At 51.9% G+C, this 15,769-nt stretch overlaps 1 protein-coding gene across 1 annotated transcript; it reads left to right on the forward strand.

Moving 5' to 3' along the window:
- The first annotated feature begins 4,084 nt into the window (after positions 1 to 4,084).
- On the forward strand, positions 4,085 to 12,998 carry TMEM11 (transmembrane protein 11). Its single transcript, XM_064726377.1, has 2 exons — positions 4,085 to 4,242; positions 12,063 to 12,998. Exons 1-2 carry the CDS (start codon positions 4,178 to 4,180, stop codon positions 12,577 to 12,579), a joined length of 582 nt encoding a protein of 193 aa, XP_064582447.1. The 5' UTR covers positions 4,085 to 4,177; the 3' UTR covers positions 12,580 to 12,998.
- The last annotated feature ends 2,771 nt before the right edge of the window (positions 12,999 to 15,769 follow it).

The raw sequence follows: 15,769 nt of genomic DNA on the forward strand, positions 1-15,769 counted from the left end.
CCTTGGCCTGAGCACTGAGGGACATCCCAGGACCAGGGTGGTTTCCTGCAGCTGAAGAGGAAGGCTCCCCTCATCTCCCTCTTCTCCACCTCTGCATCCCTGTCAGTGCCCCAGATCAGCCCCACCAGGACGTCCTGAGAGCAGCAGGGTGAGGCCTCCAGGACCTGCTCCTGGCCCATCTGCAGGGTTCAGTGCTGGAGGTGCCTGCATCCATTGCATCCCTGTGGATCCCAATGGCTCCTCCTTACAGCCTTTGGGAAGCAGCCCTGGCTCCTGGCATTACCTGGCTGCTCAGGGCACTGGCAGCATCGTGGGGACCTTGGCCAGCAGCAGGAACACCCTCATTTCGTGCTCTTACCTCGGTGGATGATGATTCTGTAGCACAACCCAGCATTGCCACCCTCAGATGTGGAGGTGACACCACGATGGCAGGGCACTGCCAGGTCCCAGCTTGCTGCCTGTCCTGCCTTGCCTGCGTTCTCCAGGGCCTGAGCTGCACCTCAGAGCATCTCACACTGAGCTCTCAGGATTCTGTAGTGTCCCAAGGCAGGGCTGTGCTGAGGGAGGGATTTGTTTTCAACACCCCCAGCCCTGGCTGCAGCCAGGCAGGACATGGAGAACCTCTCACCTGGAGACCAAACCCAGGCCTTGCTGAGCTCAGCAGGGACTAAAGTTTACAATCTGTGCCACGGAGTGACTGAAGCCCCAGGTGAGAGGCAGCTCAGCCCTTTCCCAGAGCCCAGCACAAAATCCATGGCAGCAAAGGCAAAAACTCCTACAAACTTCTCTCCTGGTTGGGGTGGCCAGAGATGGAGACCCTGTGCCAGGATTTCAGCCTGAGCTGTCCCTGGCCACCAGCTCGAGGGGAACCCTTGCTGCCTGCCCGTGCTTTGGGCTGCCCATCACCAGCACAGCCCAGCCCTCTCAGGCTTCCAGAACTCCCAACCTCCATCCCTGCCCTGCACACTGCAGGCTCTGAGACCCCTGCCCGTGCCCACCACCTGTGCCAGGGGGCAGAGCCACCTCTGCCCTGTGCTGCTCAGGAAAGGCTTCAAGCTCAGCCCTGCCTCTGCTTCATTTCTGCCCTCCTGCTGCTGATTTCACCCAGGCTGTGACCTTCAGGGTGGCTTTGAGGGACTGGGAAAGGGTAACAAACTGAAGGGGCTCAAGAAGAAATGTGGGCTGCTAAATGTTCCTTCTTTAACATGCACAACACACTTCAACACACAGTTACAGGAGCAAGGCTGGCTCTGGTGCTGCTGTGATGGCTGAACCATCTCTTCTCTTGATTCCAAGGTGAAGCTGAGCTGTTTTGCCCCCTGGAAGCCAAGATCAGACACTTGTGTCTGTGCCACAGCAGGGCTGGGTGCGATGCTTGAGCTCTGTCCTGCTTTAGTGCTCATTCCCACTGTGAGCAGTCTCCAGCAGCCCCCTGACGTGTCAGCTCACTGCAGGGTGTGCTGTGCTCAGTGTCTGGGCAGAGCCCCAGCCCAGCCTGGCTCTGGAGCCCCGGTGCTGCTCTGGCAGGAACCCGGAGCTTCCCGGCGCTGGATCCCGCAGCGATCGCTGCCTTAACTCAGCACAGCTCCCGGTTCTGCTGCTGCTTCCTTCGAGGTGCTACAACCCCCTGGTGTCTGAGCTGGCAGGGACCTGTGCCAGTGGCTGTGCCAACCCTTTCTCTGCTGTGTCCCTGCTCTGTCCCTCCTCCTGGATGCCAGTGAATAGCAATACCCGCAGCTCACCAGCGATGAGCCCACGGTGCTCCTGTGACCCTGCATGGCTGGGTGGGACCTGCCTGGGGGTCCCTCGGTGCTGGGTAACCCTTCCCTGCCTCCCCACCAGCTGCCTTTGCCCAGCTGGTCTCTGCAGAAAGGAGCTTTGAGTCCTGTGCTGCCCCTTGGTGCTGATTAAGCCTGGAGGAGTTTGGGATTTTGGACTCTCCCCGGGCAACAGGAGCATGGAAGTGGTTTGGTTGAATACTGAGCTCCCCAAACCCGTTTGAACTACAGACCTGTGGTGGGTGGGGGAATGCAGGTGGCTGTCAGACCTGCTTCCACAGCCCCCAACTTGAAACACCCCCTTCCTCATCCGCTCTCCAGCGTTGTCTTCCTCTGTCCCAGGTTTCCGTTCTGTTGGATTCGGTGGTTACGATGTGCCTTTCCTTCTCAGGACCTGTTACAAACGACCTTTCTGCTCTTGTTTATGTTTAACATTTATCTTGACCCCTCCCTCTGTCATACTATAAAACATGAACATAATGCATGGAATACAATACAATAAAAGTGTGGCTTAACTGAGCTGCAGTGGCTGTGCTGTGCTGGGGGGGTCAATGCTCCCACTGCAAAGGTTCAGTAGGTAAGGGGTGAAATTATTGTGTTTTATTGGAGGTCACAGGGCTGGCTGACCTGGTGATGACTGTGCAGATCTCAGGGTGAGCAGGATCACAACTGGTTCCTCTTCTTTGCCAGCTGATCCAGACCTGCTCACCTTCACCATTCCTCCGTGGGATTTCAGGCCAGGCTTTGGGAGTTGTCCTGCAATTGAGCAGACACACTCAGTGTTTGTGTCCAGTGCTTTAAGATGAAAATATTGAAATATCCAGTTGCTGTGCTTGTCCAGAGCAAGGTGGGCAGGCAGGTGCTCAGAGGGACACAAGGCAGTGCCCTCCTGGAGCCAGCACTCCCAGGGCTGGGAGCACAGCCTGGGCACTCAGGATCCTGGCAGGGCATTTGTGTCCCTTCCCAGCGCTGTGAGAAGGCTGCAGAGGCTGAGTTTGGATAACTCAGATTGCCAGGAAGGTTGGTGTGGGGAGCAGTTATGATTTGATCCAGCGTGACAAGCTGCCCCTGGGCTGCAGCAGGAGCTGGGCTTTGCTGCTCCCGAGGGACAGCACGGCCCGTTGGGATCCGTGGCTGGGCTGTTGCTGGTAACACACTCTGTTTACATTCCACATTCCACACAGTCCGTGCTCCGGCCTGTCCCAGCCCTGCTGCACGTTCTGCCGGGCTGGGCACGCTTCCCAAACACCTCCTGGTTCCTGTGAATGCAGGAACACCTCCCCCGGAACAGCTGCCCCCCAAAACACAGCTGGGAGGGCAGCGCTGGGGGCGGGCCCTGCAGGAGCAGCCTCGGGATGCCTGGGGAGGTGGAGGCAGCCAGGGGTTTGTTCTCAGTCACATTACATCACTTGGGAATAATGCTGTCAAAATGAGGGCTTTTGTAGGAACGGGAGATGCAGAGGCAGCGCTGTCAGGCTGGAGGAGGGCTCTGAGAAAGGAGGGGGTGTGGAGCAATGAGCTGCTGTTTGATAAGGAAAACTTAAAATTCCTGATAAAAGGGCTCCTCTCCTGGGAGGAATCCAGCCCGGAGCAAGAGGGAGCCCTGCAGAGGCTTGAGCACCCTGGAGATACCATCCAGGCACAAAACCTTCTGATGGACCCACAGGAGCTGGGAAACCTCTGGCAGAACCAAACCTATACTGCAATTCTAGAGAAGCGTTTGGTATTAAACTTTATATTGAATTGATGACCTTGAGGTCTTTCCTAAGTGATTCTGTGATTTATTCTTCCTCAGAGATGCAGCAGGGGAGTCTCCCCATTCACTGCCCCTTTTCGAGATTGACTAAGTGGGCGAAATTCACCCCAAAACCGCCCAGCCTCTCCTTCCAAGGAAGTGCCGCACAGGGGATCCTGCATCCCTAATCGCCTGCAGGGAAGGAGCCTCCTGGGTTTCTGGGATCAGGAGGCGATGCCGAGCTGTGCCCACCTTGGGCAGCCGCATCTCCTTACGGCGGGGCCGCGGGGCAGGCCGGGACTCGCCACCGCGCTCCTCCCACCGGCTGGAGGATCCCGGGCGGCGGGGCCGAGCCGAGCCGAGCCGAGCCGAGTCCCGCGGAGCCGCTCCGCCGCCGGTGACGGGGCTGTGCCCGTGGGGCCCACCGGGGTCCCACCGCGGTGCCCACCTGGCCCCACCGCCCCCGTCCAGGGGACTACATACCCCAGAGCCCCCCGCGGCCGTGCGGCGGCGCGAGGCACTGTGGGACTTGTAGTCCTTCCGCGGGCTCAGCCCCACCCTGAGCAGCGGCCGCCGCCGCCCCCACGCACTACATCTTCCGTCGGGCAGCGCGGCGCGCCCGCGGGCCGCCGGCGGAGACATTTGCGAGGCGAGTGTCTCCAAGATGGCGGCGTGGGGAAGGAGGCGCGCGGGCCCCGGCAGCACCAACAGCGGCGGCGGCCGGGACAGGTGAGGGGCGGCCGGGCGGCGGCGAGGGGCGGCGGGGGCTGCGGGGCAGAACCACCCGCGGCGGCCCCGCGACCCCGCGGCAAGGGCGGGGGCGCGCGAGGGGAGCGTGGCCGGGCGGGGCGGGCGCGGGACGCGGCCGCGCTGAGGCGCGGAGGGGCCGGGGGCGCTCGGCGGGGCCGGGCCCGGGGAAGGTCAGCGCGAACCGCGGCGCGTCCGGGGCAGCGCTGCCCGCGGCGGGATGCGGCGCTGCGGGCCGGGGAGAGGAGGGCCGGCCCCGGGAGGCTCCTTCCGTCCACGGTTATTTTTAAAGGCGGGGAGGGAGCGGCGAGTCCTCCAGGGTGACCTCTTTCTGCCGGGGCCGCGGCGGGCACCGAGCTCGGCACCGCGCTCCGGCCTCTGCCAGGGCGGAGGAGCGGCCGGCACGGGCTGGAAATACCCACGGGGCAGCGGGGGAAGTTTGGGAATCGCAACTTTAAAATGGGGAAAAGAGACAGAGGGATATGTCACGGAATCAGTTGGGTTCGAAAGAGCTCGGAGGTCATCGAGTCCAACCTGGAGCGATCCCCACCCAGGCACCCCGAGCAGAGCGCTCGGTGCCACCCAGTCCTTCCTTAAACACCTCCAGGGACGGTGACTCCACCACCTCCCAGGGCTGCCCATTCCAGTATTTAATCATCCTTTCTGTGAAGAAATCCCTCCAAATGTCAGACCTGATCCTCCCCTGGCACAGCTTAAGACAGTGTCTGGTCGAACTACTTTAAAACCTGTGTGCACAGCCCTCCACCTGCTGAAAATGTCTGAGTTTATCCCGCATTTCCTGACGTTGGCATTTTTCTGTTCTGCCCCAGGGCCGACTGATGTAACCGGCAGCTGCTGAAAGCTGCTGCAGTGTTCTCTGAGTTTTCCTTTGTCCTGCTGCCTCGCCTCGAAACTCTGATATCCCTCTTAATTAGAAACTCTGATATCCCCCTTCATTTGTCTCGTGGCTTTTGCTTCACTTTGTTCTCTTGCTGTGATCCAGCAGCGTTTGCTTTGATGCTGTTGAATCTACCCGGCCAAGGAGAGCCACAAGTAGCCCTGAAAATTCTGGCGCTAATGTGAACTGCAGGAATGCTGCCTATGTTCAGGGAATTCAAAAGTAATTGAACTGGAAGGGCCAATGGAATTCCTGCATCAGCGTGGTTTAAATAAACAGCTAAGAATACCACAGTGGTAAAACTGTCTGCACCCAGGGCTGGCACTGCCCCAGCACGGGAGGTGTGGAGTTTTCATGTGGCAGAGCAGAAGGGAAGAAACAGAATATGGAAAAGAACACTTAATAACTTCAATTATTCTTGCAGGGTGAAAATTGATGCAGACTTAAAAGTGAGTTGTTACTGTGTAACTTCATCTGTAACCTGTACAATAATCTAATTGTTGTTTGGGGTGTTCTTGTTTCAAAGGAGTGTGATCAAAAATACTCCTAAACACGAGTCACTCCATGAACCTGCTGCATTTATTATTTTTCCTTTGCCAGTGAGGAGGGCATGGAAGAGAACAGCACCGCACATCCTCCCCTGAGCAGAGTTTCACAATCTCCATCAAAGGCTGGTGGTTCTTTAGGTGTCACCCTGGCCAAATGTGACGGGAGGACAATCCCAGGAGGTGCTGGCTGATGTCAGAGAGGTGCTGCTCCTGCTGGCAGCTGCAGAGCAGGAGCTGTGGGTGCCTCTGATCCCAAACCACCCCTGCCTGTCTCGCCAGGCTGCTGCAGCACCGCTTGGGCAGAGGCAGCGCTGACAGACCTGATGTCATCACATGATGACATGGGCTTTTTATAGGTTGAAAACACTTTTCTTACTCTGGGCAGGATTCTTGTGCAAAGGCACGTTCCTTTGAGCTGAATGTGCTGATGCAGTTTTCCTGGTAGCTGAGCTGTTTCAAGGAGGGTTTGTAGTTGTCAGGCAGCCGCTCTAAAAGGCATCTGTGTGTCGGAGGTGGTGTGAGGAGACTCAGTGCTGAATAAAATCCTGTCTGCTACGAGACTACAGCAGCTTTCATCTAAAATTATTTAAAAAAAAATAGAGCAGCATATCTGTGGAGACTGAGTCCCTTTATAAGTGACTTTATTGATACAGAGAAAGCTGTAATTGGTGAAAAAATGCTTTCCTTGCTTGGAGTGAATGTAAGGACATTAATTTCAAAGGATGTTGACTGTGAACTCCAGCTGGCTCTAGTGGTGAAATAATAATGTTAAACAAAATAACCAAAAACACTGAAGGGAACCAACTAAATATTTGTTTTTCTTCATTCTGGATAGACTCTTTAATGGAGCCTGTCTAAAGGGAATTGTTCATGTGTGGACCAAAACAACTTTTTCATACAGAACAGACACAGGATTGTGCTGGGTGTTTTTGTACAAAAGGCAGCCTGGTGCCCGCCAGAGCAGGGGACAGCATGTCATTTGTTCCCCTGGGAGATGTTCTGACAAACTCTGGAAAGAGCAGCTTCCATGTCATCAGCAGTGCCTGCCTGGCTGCTCTGTGCCCTCACAGAGCTCCCCTTTCGCTGCCTGCCCTGCTCAGATTTCTGTGCTCTGCTTGCAGCAATGATTGACCTATTTCCATCAGCCTGGCTAATCATTAGTTGACTTAAAATTGACACCTCCTTGTTGTCTGGGGCTGGATTTGTTGTAATGGTCTGGTGATGTTTTCCTTAGAGTTCAGGTAATGCTGTCCCTCCCTAAGGCTGCTTGAAGAGCTTCCCAATGTTCTCCTGTCCTTTTTCCTATTTGAATTAAAGGTGCATCTTTTGAATTCAAGTTTAGCTTTATTGCCCTGCATTTCCTGTTCTTCCTGTGCTTGAGTGCCCTTTGTAAAGCCCCAGGCCTGGCAGCCCTGGCTGAGCCTGGCAAATTGTGGGGACCTTGAGCAGAGCAGCAATTCCCCAGGTGTTAGGGTGGGATGTGTTCATGCTTTCTGTGCACCATATCCTCAGTAGAAATAAACACTGGGGAATGCGACTGGGAGGTGGAATATTTCCACTGAGAATTAAAGCCAGGCCACAGCTCATTTCTTAATCTTGAAATTAAATTGAATTTCAGGAGGAATTCATGTTGGAGGGAGGGAAGTTCAGTGTTTAGATTTGTCATGCCTTGACTCTGTTGACTTCCTGCAGCTTGGCTGAGATGCCAGCAATGCTCCCAGACATGCTCTGGCCATCTGTAATGTCCTTTTTCTGAGACCTTGGAGAGCCAGCACAAAACCCCTCTTGCTCTGCTGAGCTGGGCTGTGTGTGCTGCTTGTGACCTGGTGTTATCACACTGCTGCAAGCTTCTCCCTTCTCATTTTTTTAACTTCTTATCAAACTGGTCTCCATTTTCAGTTAATCTGATTGTTTGGTGCTCTGAGCAAAACTCTTGCCCAGGAAAGAAAACTTCACCAAAACTTGACCTGTGTGTTATGGGAAGGGCTCAAAAGAACTTTTATTTTTGCCCAGAACTGTACTTGTGCAGCTTAAGATTGTTTCCAAGTGTGATTTTTGAGCATTTGCAGAACTGAGATAGTTGGAAGACTTGAAACCCTCACCAAGAAAGTCTGTCTGGCAGGTGCCATTAGGCTGAAGGAGCAAACTCAGAGGCTCAGTGCTTCTCCCTGCAGTGGGCAGTGCTGGGAGGATGCTCAGGGTTCTCCCAGGATGTTTTCCCCTGCCTGTTCTCATTGCTCTCTTCTTTGTTTGTGCTTTTGCCACCTGGCAAAGCATGGAATGACATTGTGCCTCCTCTTTGGAATGTTACTTATTTCTTCATCCACAAAGACTGTCCAACTGAAATTTCCATTTACCAGGCAGGCTGCTGTTCCCAGGAGCCTGCTCCCAAGGTGGGACAGAGAAATGGAGCTGCTCTGAGGACTGGAACTTCAGAAGAAATTATTCCCTGTGATGGTGGTGAGGCCCTGGCACAAATTCCCAGAGCAGCTGTGGCTGCCCCTGGATCCCTGGAAGTGTCCAAGGCAGGGTTGGACAGGATTTGAAGCAATTTGGGACAGTGGAAGGAGTCCCTGCCCATGACAGGAGATGGAACTGGGGGGGCTTTGAGGTCCTTTGCAACCCAAAGCATTTCAGGGTTTGCTGAACTGCTGGAGCTGCTGTTGTTCACCCTCTCCTGGTGCTCTCCCATATTCCCATGTTAGGAAGACAATCCAAATGTAATTTGAAGCTTGCTCTATAGCTAACAGACACTTCTGCCCCTCCTGCTGCTGCAGCTCTGTTAACAATGGATTCCTTATTTTTAACTTTGGCAACACCAAAATTTGACATCGTTGAGATTTCCATCTTGCTGTGAATAGCTGAGAGTTCTGTCACATCCTCCCATCCAGGCACTCATTCAGCACCAGGAGTGAGACACTGGAAGTTCTCAAGTTCAGAATGCCTGAAGTTGCAGTAGAACAAATATTTGGATGTAAGGCCTAGAACTATTCCTACAGAGCAACTCTACAGCTTTTTAACTGTGCCCTCTTCTTTGGAGTGGGGAGACAGGTCCTGGAAAATAATTTGATTAATATTAACAATATTATAATTAGAATATTATAATAATATTAACAACTGCTTTTAGGCTCTGGTCTGTCTGGTAAATAGCCTGTCAGGCTTCTGAACACCTGGCAGCATTTTCTGTCTTCTGGCATTAGGTGCTCTCTGGTTATTCACTATTCTTTCAAGTAAAATGGAGTTTCTATCAGATCCCCACAGTGGATAAATGGTGGATGCCAGCTCAGGGCTGCCTGCACAGCTCTGCAGTTGTGTTTGCCATGGCCAGGGTGGGTGACAAGCTCCTAAAGGCAAACTCCACTCCAGGGTTTGAGCAGATGCTTTGACTGGGTTTGTTGGGTGCAGCTGCTGTGTTCAGTGGAAAGGCTGGGTCGGGAGAGTTGTGTCTGTGAAGGCCTCAGCTGAAACCTCCTCAATCTGTATCTCTTTCTGTATCATCTGAAATCCAAACAGTTTTCAGCTTTCCATGCTCCAGGGGCAGCCAGTTCTTGTGTGGAAACCACACATGATACCCCCACTTCCCTGTGCAGAAATTGAGACCTGCTGCCTGCTCTGCTGACTCTCCACATGTCCTATTTAAGCAGATATCTTTTTTGGATTGGTTGCTTTGCCATTTGCAGCTTCAGCACTGTGATAGAGATTTATTCTGATTTTAGAGGACTCATTTGGAGAAACAGCACAGTTGGGGGGCAGACTCTCTCAGGGACAGAGCCTTTGTGCTGTTCAGTTCCCAGTAAATTTTTATTTTTCCCAGCAGAACATACTTTAAATTCTGCTTGTTTTGGCATTGGAGGCAAAAAAAAAAAAAAAAAGTGCTTTTCTCAACTTTGTTATAAAGCCAGAAAATTCCAGAGGAGATGGGCAGTGCTGCCTCTGGCCAGTGTGTTGGATTCCTGCTGACAGGTGGCTCTGTGGTGTGGCTCTGATGGTGAAAGGAAAAAATGAATGTTTAGAGGGAAGAACAGGCAAGAGCTGAGCAAGGAGAAACTGAGGGTTGGTGCTGCCTGTCCTGGTGCTGAGCCTGGAGAAATCCCAGGTATATTCTAGACTTAGGAGTTCATTTCCCATGGCTCTTGCAAAGGCAGGGAAGGAATGGCCTCACTTCATCCCTGTTTTCCCAGTGATGACAGGGAGATGTGCAATGACAACTGTGCTGTGCCCGAGCCTCTGGGAAGCTCTCTTGAATTTGGATTCTGCCTCTCTATTTTGCCCACCCATCTGCCTGTTCCTAGGTATTACAAAACACTGAAAGTGCTCCTTGCTGGAAATATTAATTTTGTCTGGAGAGTTGTGTTAGCACTGGCTTGGCTTCCAGCTTGAAAATGCCTTTCAGCAATAGCTTTTCCATGAAGTCATTAAGCCCTAGCAAGTGGTTTCACAAAGTCATGGGTGGTGGTGTGCAGTTACCTTCAGCCTCTATGTGTCTTTTGCAATGAAACTGGAATCTTTGATTGGGAAGAAGCTGCACTTGGAGCAGCTGTTATCAGGGAAAAGAATCCTTGGCAGAAACCATGACCAGCTGTGTCCTTGGTGTCAGTGTAACACCTGCTTAACTGGTTTCTTGTTAGAAACTCCTTATATAGATCCTGTTCTTAATTTTTTTTCTCTAAATACCTCTCAATTCACTGCAGAACATCAGAGCCCACCACATCCTGTGCTGAAAGGGTTAATGGTAATTTTCCCAACAATGTCTAACAACTCATTACCCTAAAGAAGCCCCCAGCATGCACAGAATTAAGCTGGACTTTTATTTTTCTTTCTACCCATGAACAGGCCAAGGGGGAAATGCTCTGCAAGAACTCAATAACTGCATTGTAAGTTGAGTTTTCCTTGTAGGTTATATAAATTCCAGCTGGACTTTTAATGAAACTGCTCATGACTCTGCTTTGGGAGAGGGTGGTGCCTCTCAGGTCCTGCTGGTTGATGTTTGCTGCTGTTACAAACCCAGCCATGTCTGCAACAGCTTGTCATTGAACAATATTCTTGATTACAGCTGGCCACTGCTCAATCCCCTGTGCAGCCTGAGTGGAGCTGCACATTAAGGATAATGTTTGGCAGCAGCAGCTTGTGAATGTGTATTTTTCTCCCTTATTTTCCAGTGCATGCACATAAGTACCACTGCACTAATGGAGCAAAAAGTGCTCGTTCTGTTCTCCACATCAGCACTGTGTTCCTCCTGATACCACGGGGGTCTGGGTGCTGTTGGGATGAGGCTGTTTTGTCTGCTGTGATTAGGTCAGATGTGTGATTTGTTCTCCTTCTGCTAAAGGAATCTGCTAGATATTTTTATCTTTGCTAGGCCACGTGCTCAGTTTTGCTCTGGTTAAGCACAAGTATGCCAGAAATATTCATTTCTGCACAGAAGGGAGGATTTTGCCTGGTTCTGATGGACAGGTTTTTACCCTTTCTCAGAGCAGGTGAACAGTTATAATCCTATTTCTTAGCAGTCTGTACATGAATGTAGCTGCAGATATAAGGTGATGTGGTGAAGGAGGTGGAGGGAAGGTGGGAATTGATGTGACATTAAGTAGCTGAAAGCTGCTGCAATACAATTTCCCTGAATCCCCTGAGTGGGAAATGTGCTCCAGGTGAAGTGAGCAGCTCTTTCTTCACTGTTTGAGCAGTGCCTGGGTTAAAATCTTGTTCATGTCTTGCTTTGCTGCATCCTGCTTCAGGAGAGGGAGTGTTCTGCCACAAACTGAATGCTCTGCTGCCTTCTTCACCTTCCCTTTCAGCAGTGTTCCTTGGCCATCCTTGTTGGATCTACCATGGATTTACTAGGCTGTGTTAATATGGAGGACTAAATAGCAAGCTGCATCAGAAAGCAAATGTATTCATCTGGAGATGCTTCCTCTCTCCAAACCTCCCAGAGCAGCTTGTCCTCCTGAGCAGTGAGCTGCCTGTCTTGGTTCCTGTGAAAGCTCCTGCAGTCTGTGGGGTTTGTTCAGTGATGTGTTGTGGTCACTAAAGTGTGAGTGACACTTCTGCTTGGGTATCAATGTGAGAAACCATTTCAGGATTGCTACAAGACCCTATTTCTCAAATTGTTCTAGATCCTCCAAGTTAGGAAAAGGTAAGAAAAATACATTGCCTTCTTTTGGGATGAATTATTGTACAGCAGGATAATCAGCTGATGTGAAATGAAGCTTGAGTTGAGAAGCTGCTGGTTGTGAAAGAGGCAGTGACCTTGAGGGGCTGCCCTCACTTGGGGCACTCCTGTCCCGCTCTCCCACCCGGGTGGGTGAACTGCCCGTCCTTCAGCCCTGTCGTTTTAATTCTTCATTTCCCCTCACCAGGGTGACCTTGTCCTCCACGGACTGTTACATTGTGCACGAGATCTACAACGGGGAGAACGCTCAGGACCAGTTTGAGTACGAGCTGGAGCAGGCGCTGGAGGCGCAGTACAAGTACATCGTGATCGAGCCCACGCGCATCGGGGACGAGACGGCGCGCTGGATCACCGTGGGGAACTGCCTGCACAAAACGGCCGTGCTGGCGGGCACCACCTGCCTCTTCACCCCCCTGGCGCTGCCCGTAGATTATTCTCACTACATCTCCCTGCCTGCCGGAGTGCTGAGCGTGGCTTGCTGCACCCTGTACGGGATCTCGTGGCAGTTCGATCCCTGCTGCAAGTACCAGGTGGAGTACGATGCCTATAAACTCTCGCGCCTGCCCCTGCATACGCTCACCTCGTCCACCCCCGTGGTGCTGGTGAGGAAGGACGACCTGCACAGAAAGAGACTGCACAACACGATAGCACTCGCTGCCCTGGTGTACTGTGTAAAGAAGATCTATGAACTCTATGCTGTATGACTTCAGCAGGGAAGAGAGAAACCCACAAAGACAAGTGTATTAAGACTCCCACAGTAACATTTTGTTTTTCCTCTTTGAGAAGCGGTGGAGACTGGGAAGGATTTGGTTTGATAGAGCTGTTATTTTTCAGATGACGTATCACTGGTGCACCAAGGTTTTTCAGCTCTTCGTTACACTTGAGATGTGGATGTGTGGTGACTTGAGATCCGTATGTTAGGCCAGGGGAGTCCTATCCAGCAGCAGAATGTCAGTGAAAGAAAGCAATAGAAAGAAGGGGTGTGAGAGCTGCTTTCTTTTTTTTTTTTTCTTTTTTTTTTCTTTATTTTTTTGGGAAACATTTAAGTATATTGTTTAATTGTATTACACAGAACCAGCCAGAAGTTATCATTGACCATTAAAGGATGAGAATTTCAAATGCTCTCGCTCTCTTGTCACTGTTATCAAAGTGATATCACTTGAAGTGTCCAGGTACAAGCACATTCTGCTCAGTTCTTGTACGAGTTCTTCCAAAGGTGGACACATCTCTGAAATGCCTTGGGGGCTGCCAAGGTGGGAGCCTCCCTGTCCTACCTTTGTGCTGTGCCCTGACCACACAATTCCACTGCTTTTGCCTGAACACAGGAGCTGCTTGCTCCTGCTGCAGGGCATCCACATGAGTGCATCTTGTAACTGTTACCTGAAATTTTAGAATTCAGTCCTGTGCATGATTCCATTTTTTAGCTCCAAACTCAAAATCTTGTTCTTAGAGTGGGAAGCATTTACTCTTCTGTGACATCTGCCAGTTATTTTTGAAAGATAGGGGCTTGCTGTCTGTAATCTCCTCCCACCACATGGGGAATAGGTGTGGCTGGCGTTGGCAGGGCCAGCCTGGCACAGCTCCAGGTGTTACATTTGAAATAGGAGAGCAAAGGCCTGCAGAGAGAGCTGCCTGTGCACCGTGTGCTCCCTGCTCCAGTGGGAGCTGCAGCCTGACCTTCACAGCTGAAACACTGACCTTGACAGGGGTCAGGGCCCAAATTCTGCCTTTCTGTCTTTATCTCCCCAAACTGCCACAGCAGGCACCAAGGTCTCCCTGTCCTCACCTCCATGGGCTGTTCTGACCTGTGCTTCTCTGCTGGGGCAGTTTTCCTGTGGGCAGGACACACAGCCCATTGTGTGTGTGCTGGGCAAACTGGGATTGCTGGGTGTCCCAGCCCTGAGCTCCAGCAAGGGCAGCTGTACCTGAGGGGGCTCCAGTGGCACCGGGACATTTCTGGGTGGCAGCAGCTCCTTGTGCAGTGCTGAGCTCTCCCTCCAAGGTTAAAAGAAGCTGGGATCCAGAGCATCTATTTATAGCAACAATGTACAGTTGTCTTGGCAGAGAGGAGGCAGAGAAATGCAGCTACTTCATCTCCCAGTGGTCAGGCCAGGCTGGGCAGGCTGCCCTCCCACCCTGACGTGTTCCCAGAGCCCTGCTGGATGGATTTGAAGCCAGTGGCACATCTGCCACAGCTGCTACTGCTTATTGCTGGAGGGGCCCTGAAATACCTCTGTGCTGGGCACACCAAAGGTGTTCCTCATCTTTTTTTACACAATGCAGAATTCTCAGAGCTGTTAGTTCCTTTCCTGTACCAAACCTTTGGGGTCCTGGTGCTTTTTTGTGTTAAGCTTCCCCTGGTCTGGAATGATCACTATGGCAGGTTCCCTAAATGCATGGCTGGCATCAGAGACTTGAGTTAAAAATCAGCAACTTTGCTGGGGTCTCTTATTGCAGGAGGAAAGGTGAAAAGTCAGCTTAGCTGTCACAATGGGTAGGTCTGATTGAAAAACACAGCTGTCACTCCATTCTGAGGTGGAGGGGCAGGGGGAGTTTGTTTTCCAAGGAATGTCAGTGATAATGTAGCTAAAGTGCTTTTTGATATTCTGGTTGTTAGTCAGTCAGGGCTGTAACTGTGCAAGGTGACCTGGGAGAATGAGAGGGGTCTTGAGAGGCATTTTAGTGCATGGTGAAATGGTAAAACAACTTCCAAAAATTCCCATCCATGTGGAGTGGTGCTGTATCTGCTGTCCCCAGTGCCAGCAGCTCAGTGGAATCATCAGTGGCTGGGGACAAACCTCCCTTCAGAATCCCCCACACTTTGCTGCCCCCAGTGCTCTGGAATGTGCAGCACTCCCCTCATCACAGAGAGGGAATTTACCTCCAAAGGGAATGGCTGCACTCTCAGCAACCTCTGCCTTGGAGCTGTAGCTCCCACAGGAACTGCAGGAACTCCCCACACATCCTTTTCCCCTCAGGCCTGATGTGTTTCACCCTCAGTGCCCTGGATGGGAACACAGAAATGCAAAGCAGCCCCTTGGTCCTTCCTGGGGAGCCACGACCTGAAACACCAGAAATGGAGCAGCTCAACAAGCCTGGCAGGAGCTCTGCATTTCACCAAGGAACTCAGGAGCTGAGCATGGGAAACACACAAGGAAAAGCACAACCAACACCAGCACTCCCCTTGTGGAGGGCAGAGAAGGTAATGCCTTGCTTTCCTCTCTTAACAGGAAAAAAGGTGTCAGTCCAAGCCCAGGCCTTTCTGTGACACAGGGCAGGTGGCAGAGGATGGATGTCCTGAGAGAGCAGCAGCACTGTCATCATTAAACACATCCTGGATCTCAGAGATCATTCATAGATCTGTAGTGGTTAAGAAGAGGCTTTTGGAAGCAGAAGGTCCTGCTGAGCCTGCACACCCATATCAGAGTTTGTGTGACTAATCCTCTGTGTGGATTCACACTGTGTAAGCTAACAGGGCCCATAAAGAGGGCTGGGATAAAGCATGTTGTTCTGCAGCTACTACTGGTACAATAGCACCTTGCAGGGATGCAAGGAAAAACAAAAACCCTCCTGCTTTCCCTTCCTCTTATGTGCTGTGAGGAGCTGGAGTAGACCAAGGGATTCATTTCATAGCAATGTAATTTATTTGTCATCAGATGTGCACTCCCAGGCAGGACATGGGAGGCAGGACACATGGAAAATGCTGGCAAGTGCATGGAGGGGCAGGAGAGGTCTGAGCCTTGGTTCCTATTAGTAGAGTTTATTTCAATTTTAAGATTATTTCTGTCCTCTATCTGTGCAGCAATTCCTTTTTCCTAGTGGTGCTGGTATCCCTCACATGAGGAGAAGGGGTGAGGAATGGAACACAGCACCCTTCAGGCTGTCAGGCTCCCT

Source organism: Zonotrichia leucophrys, chromosome 14, assembly GCF_028769735.1.
Source record: "Zonotrichia leucophrys gambelii isolate GWCS_2022_RI chromosome 14, RI_Zleu_2.0, whole genome shotgun sequence".
Lineage (NCBI taxonomy): Eukaryota > Metazoa > Chordata > Aves > Passeriformes > Passerellidae > Zonotrichia > Zonotrichia leucophrys.

Coding starts and splice junctions, on each gene's coding strand:
- TMEM11 (XM_064726377.1), top strand. CDS start 4,178: ATGGCGGCGTGGGGAAGGAGGCGCGCGGGCCCCGGCAGCACCAACAGC. Junction 4,243..12,062: donor AGCGGCGGCGGCCGGGACAG/GTGAGGGGCGGC, acceptor TCCCCTCACCAG/GGTGACCTTGTCCTCCACGG.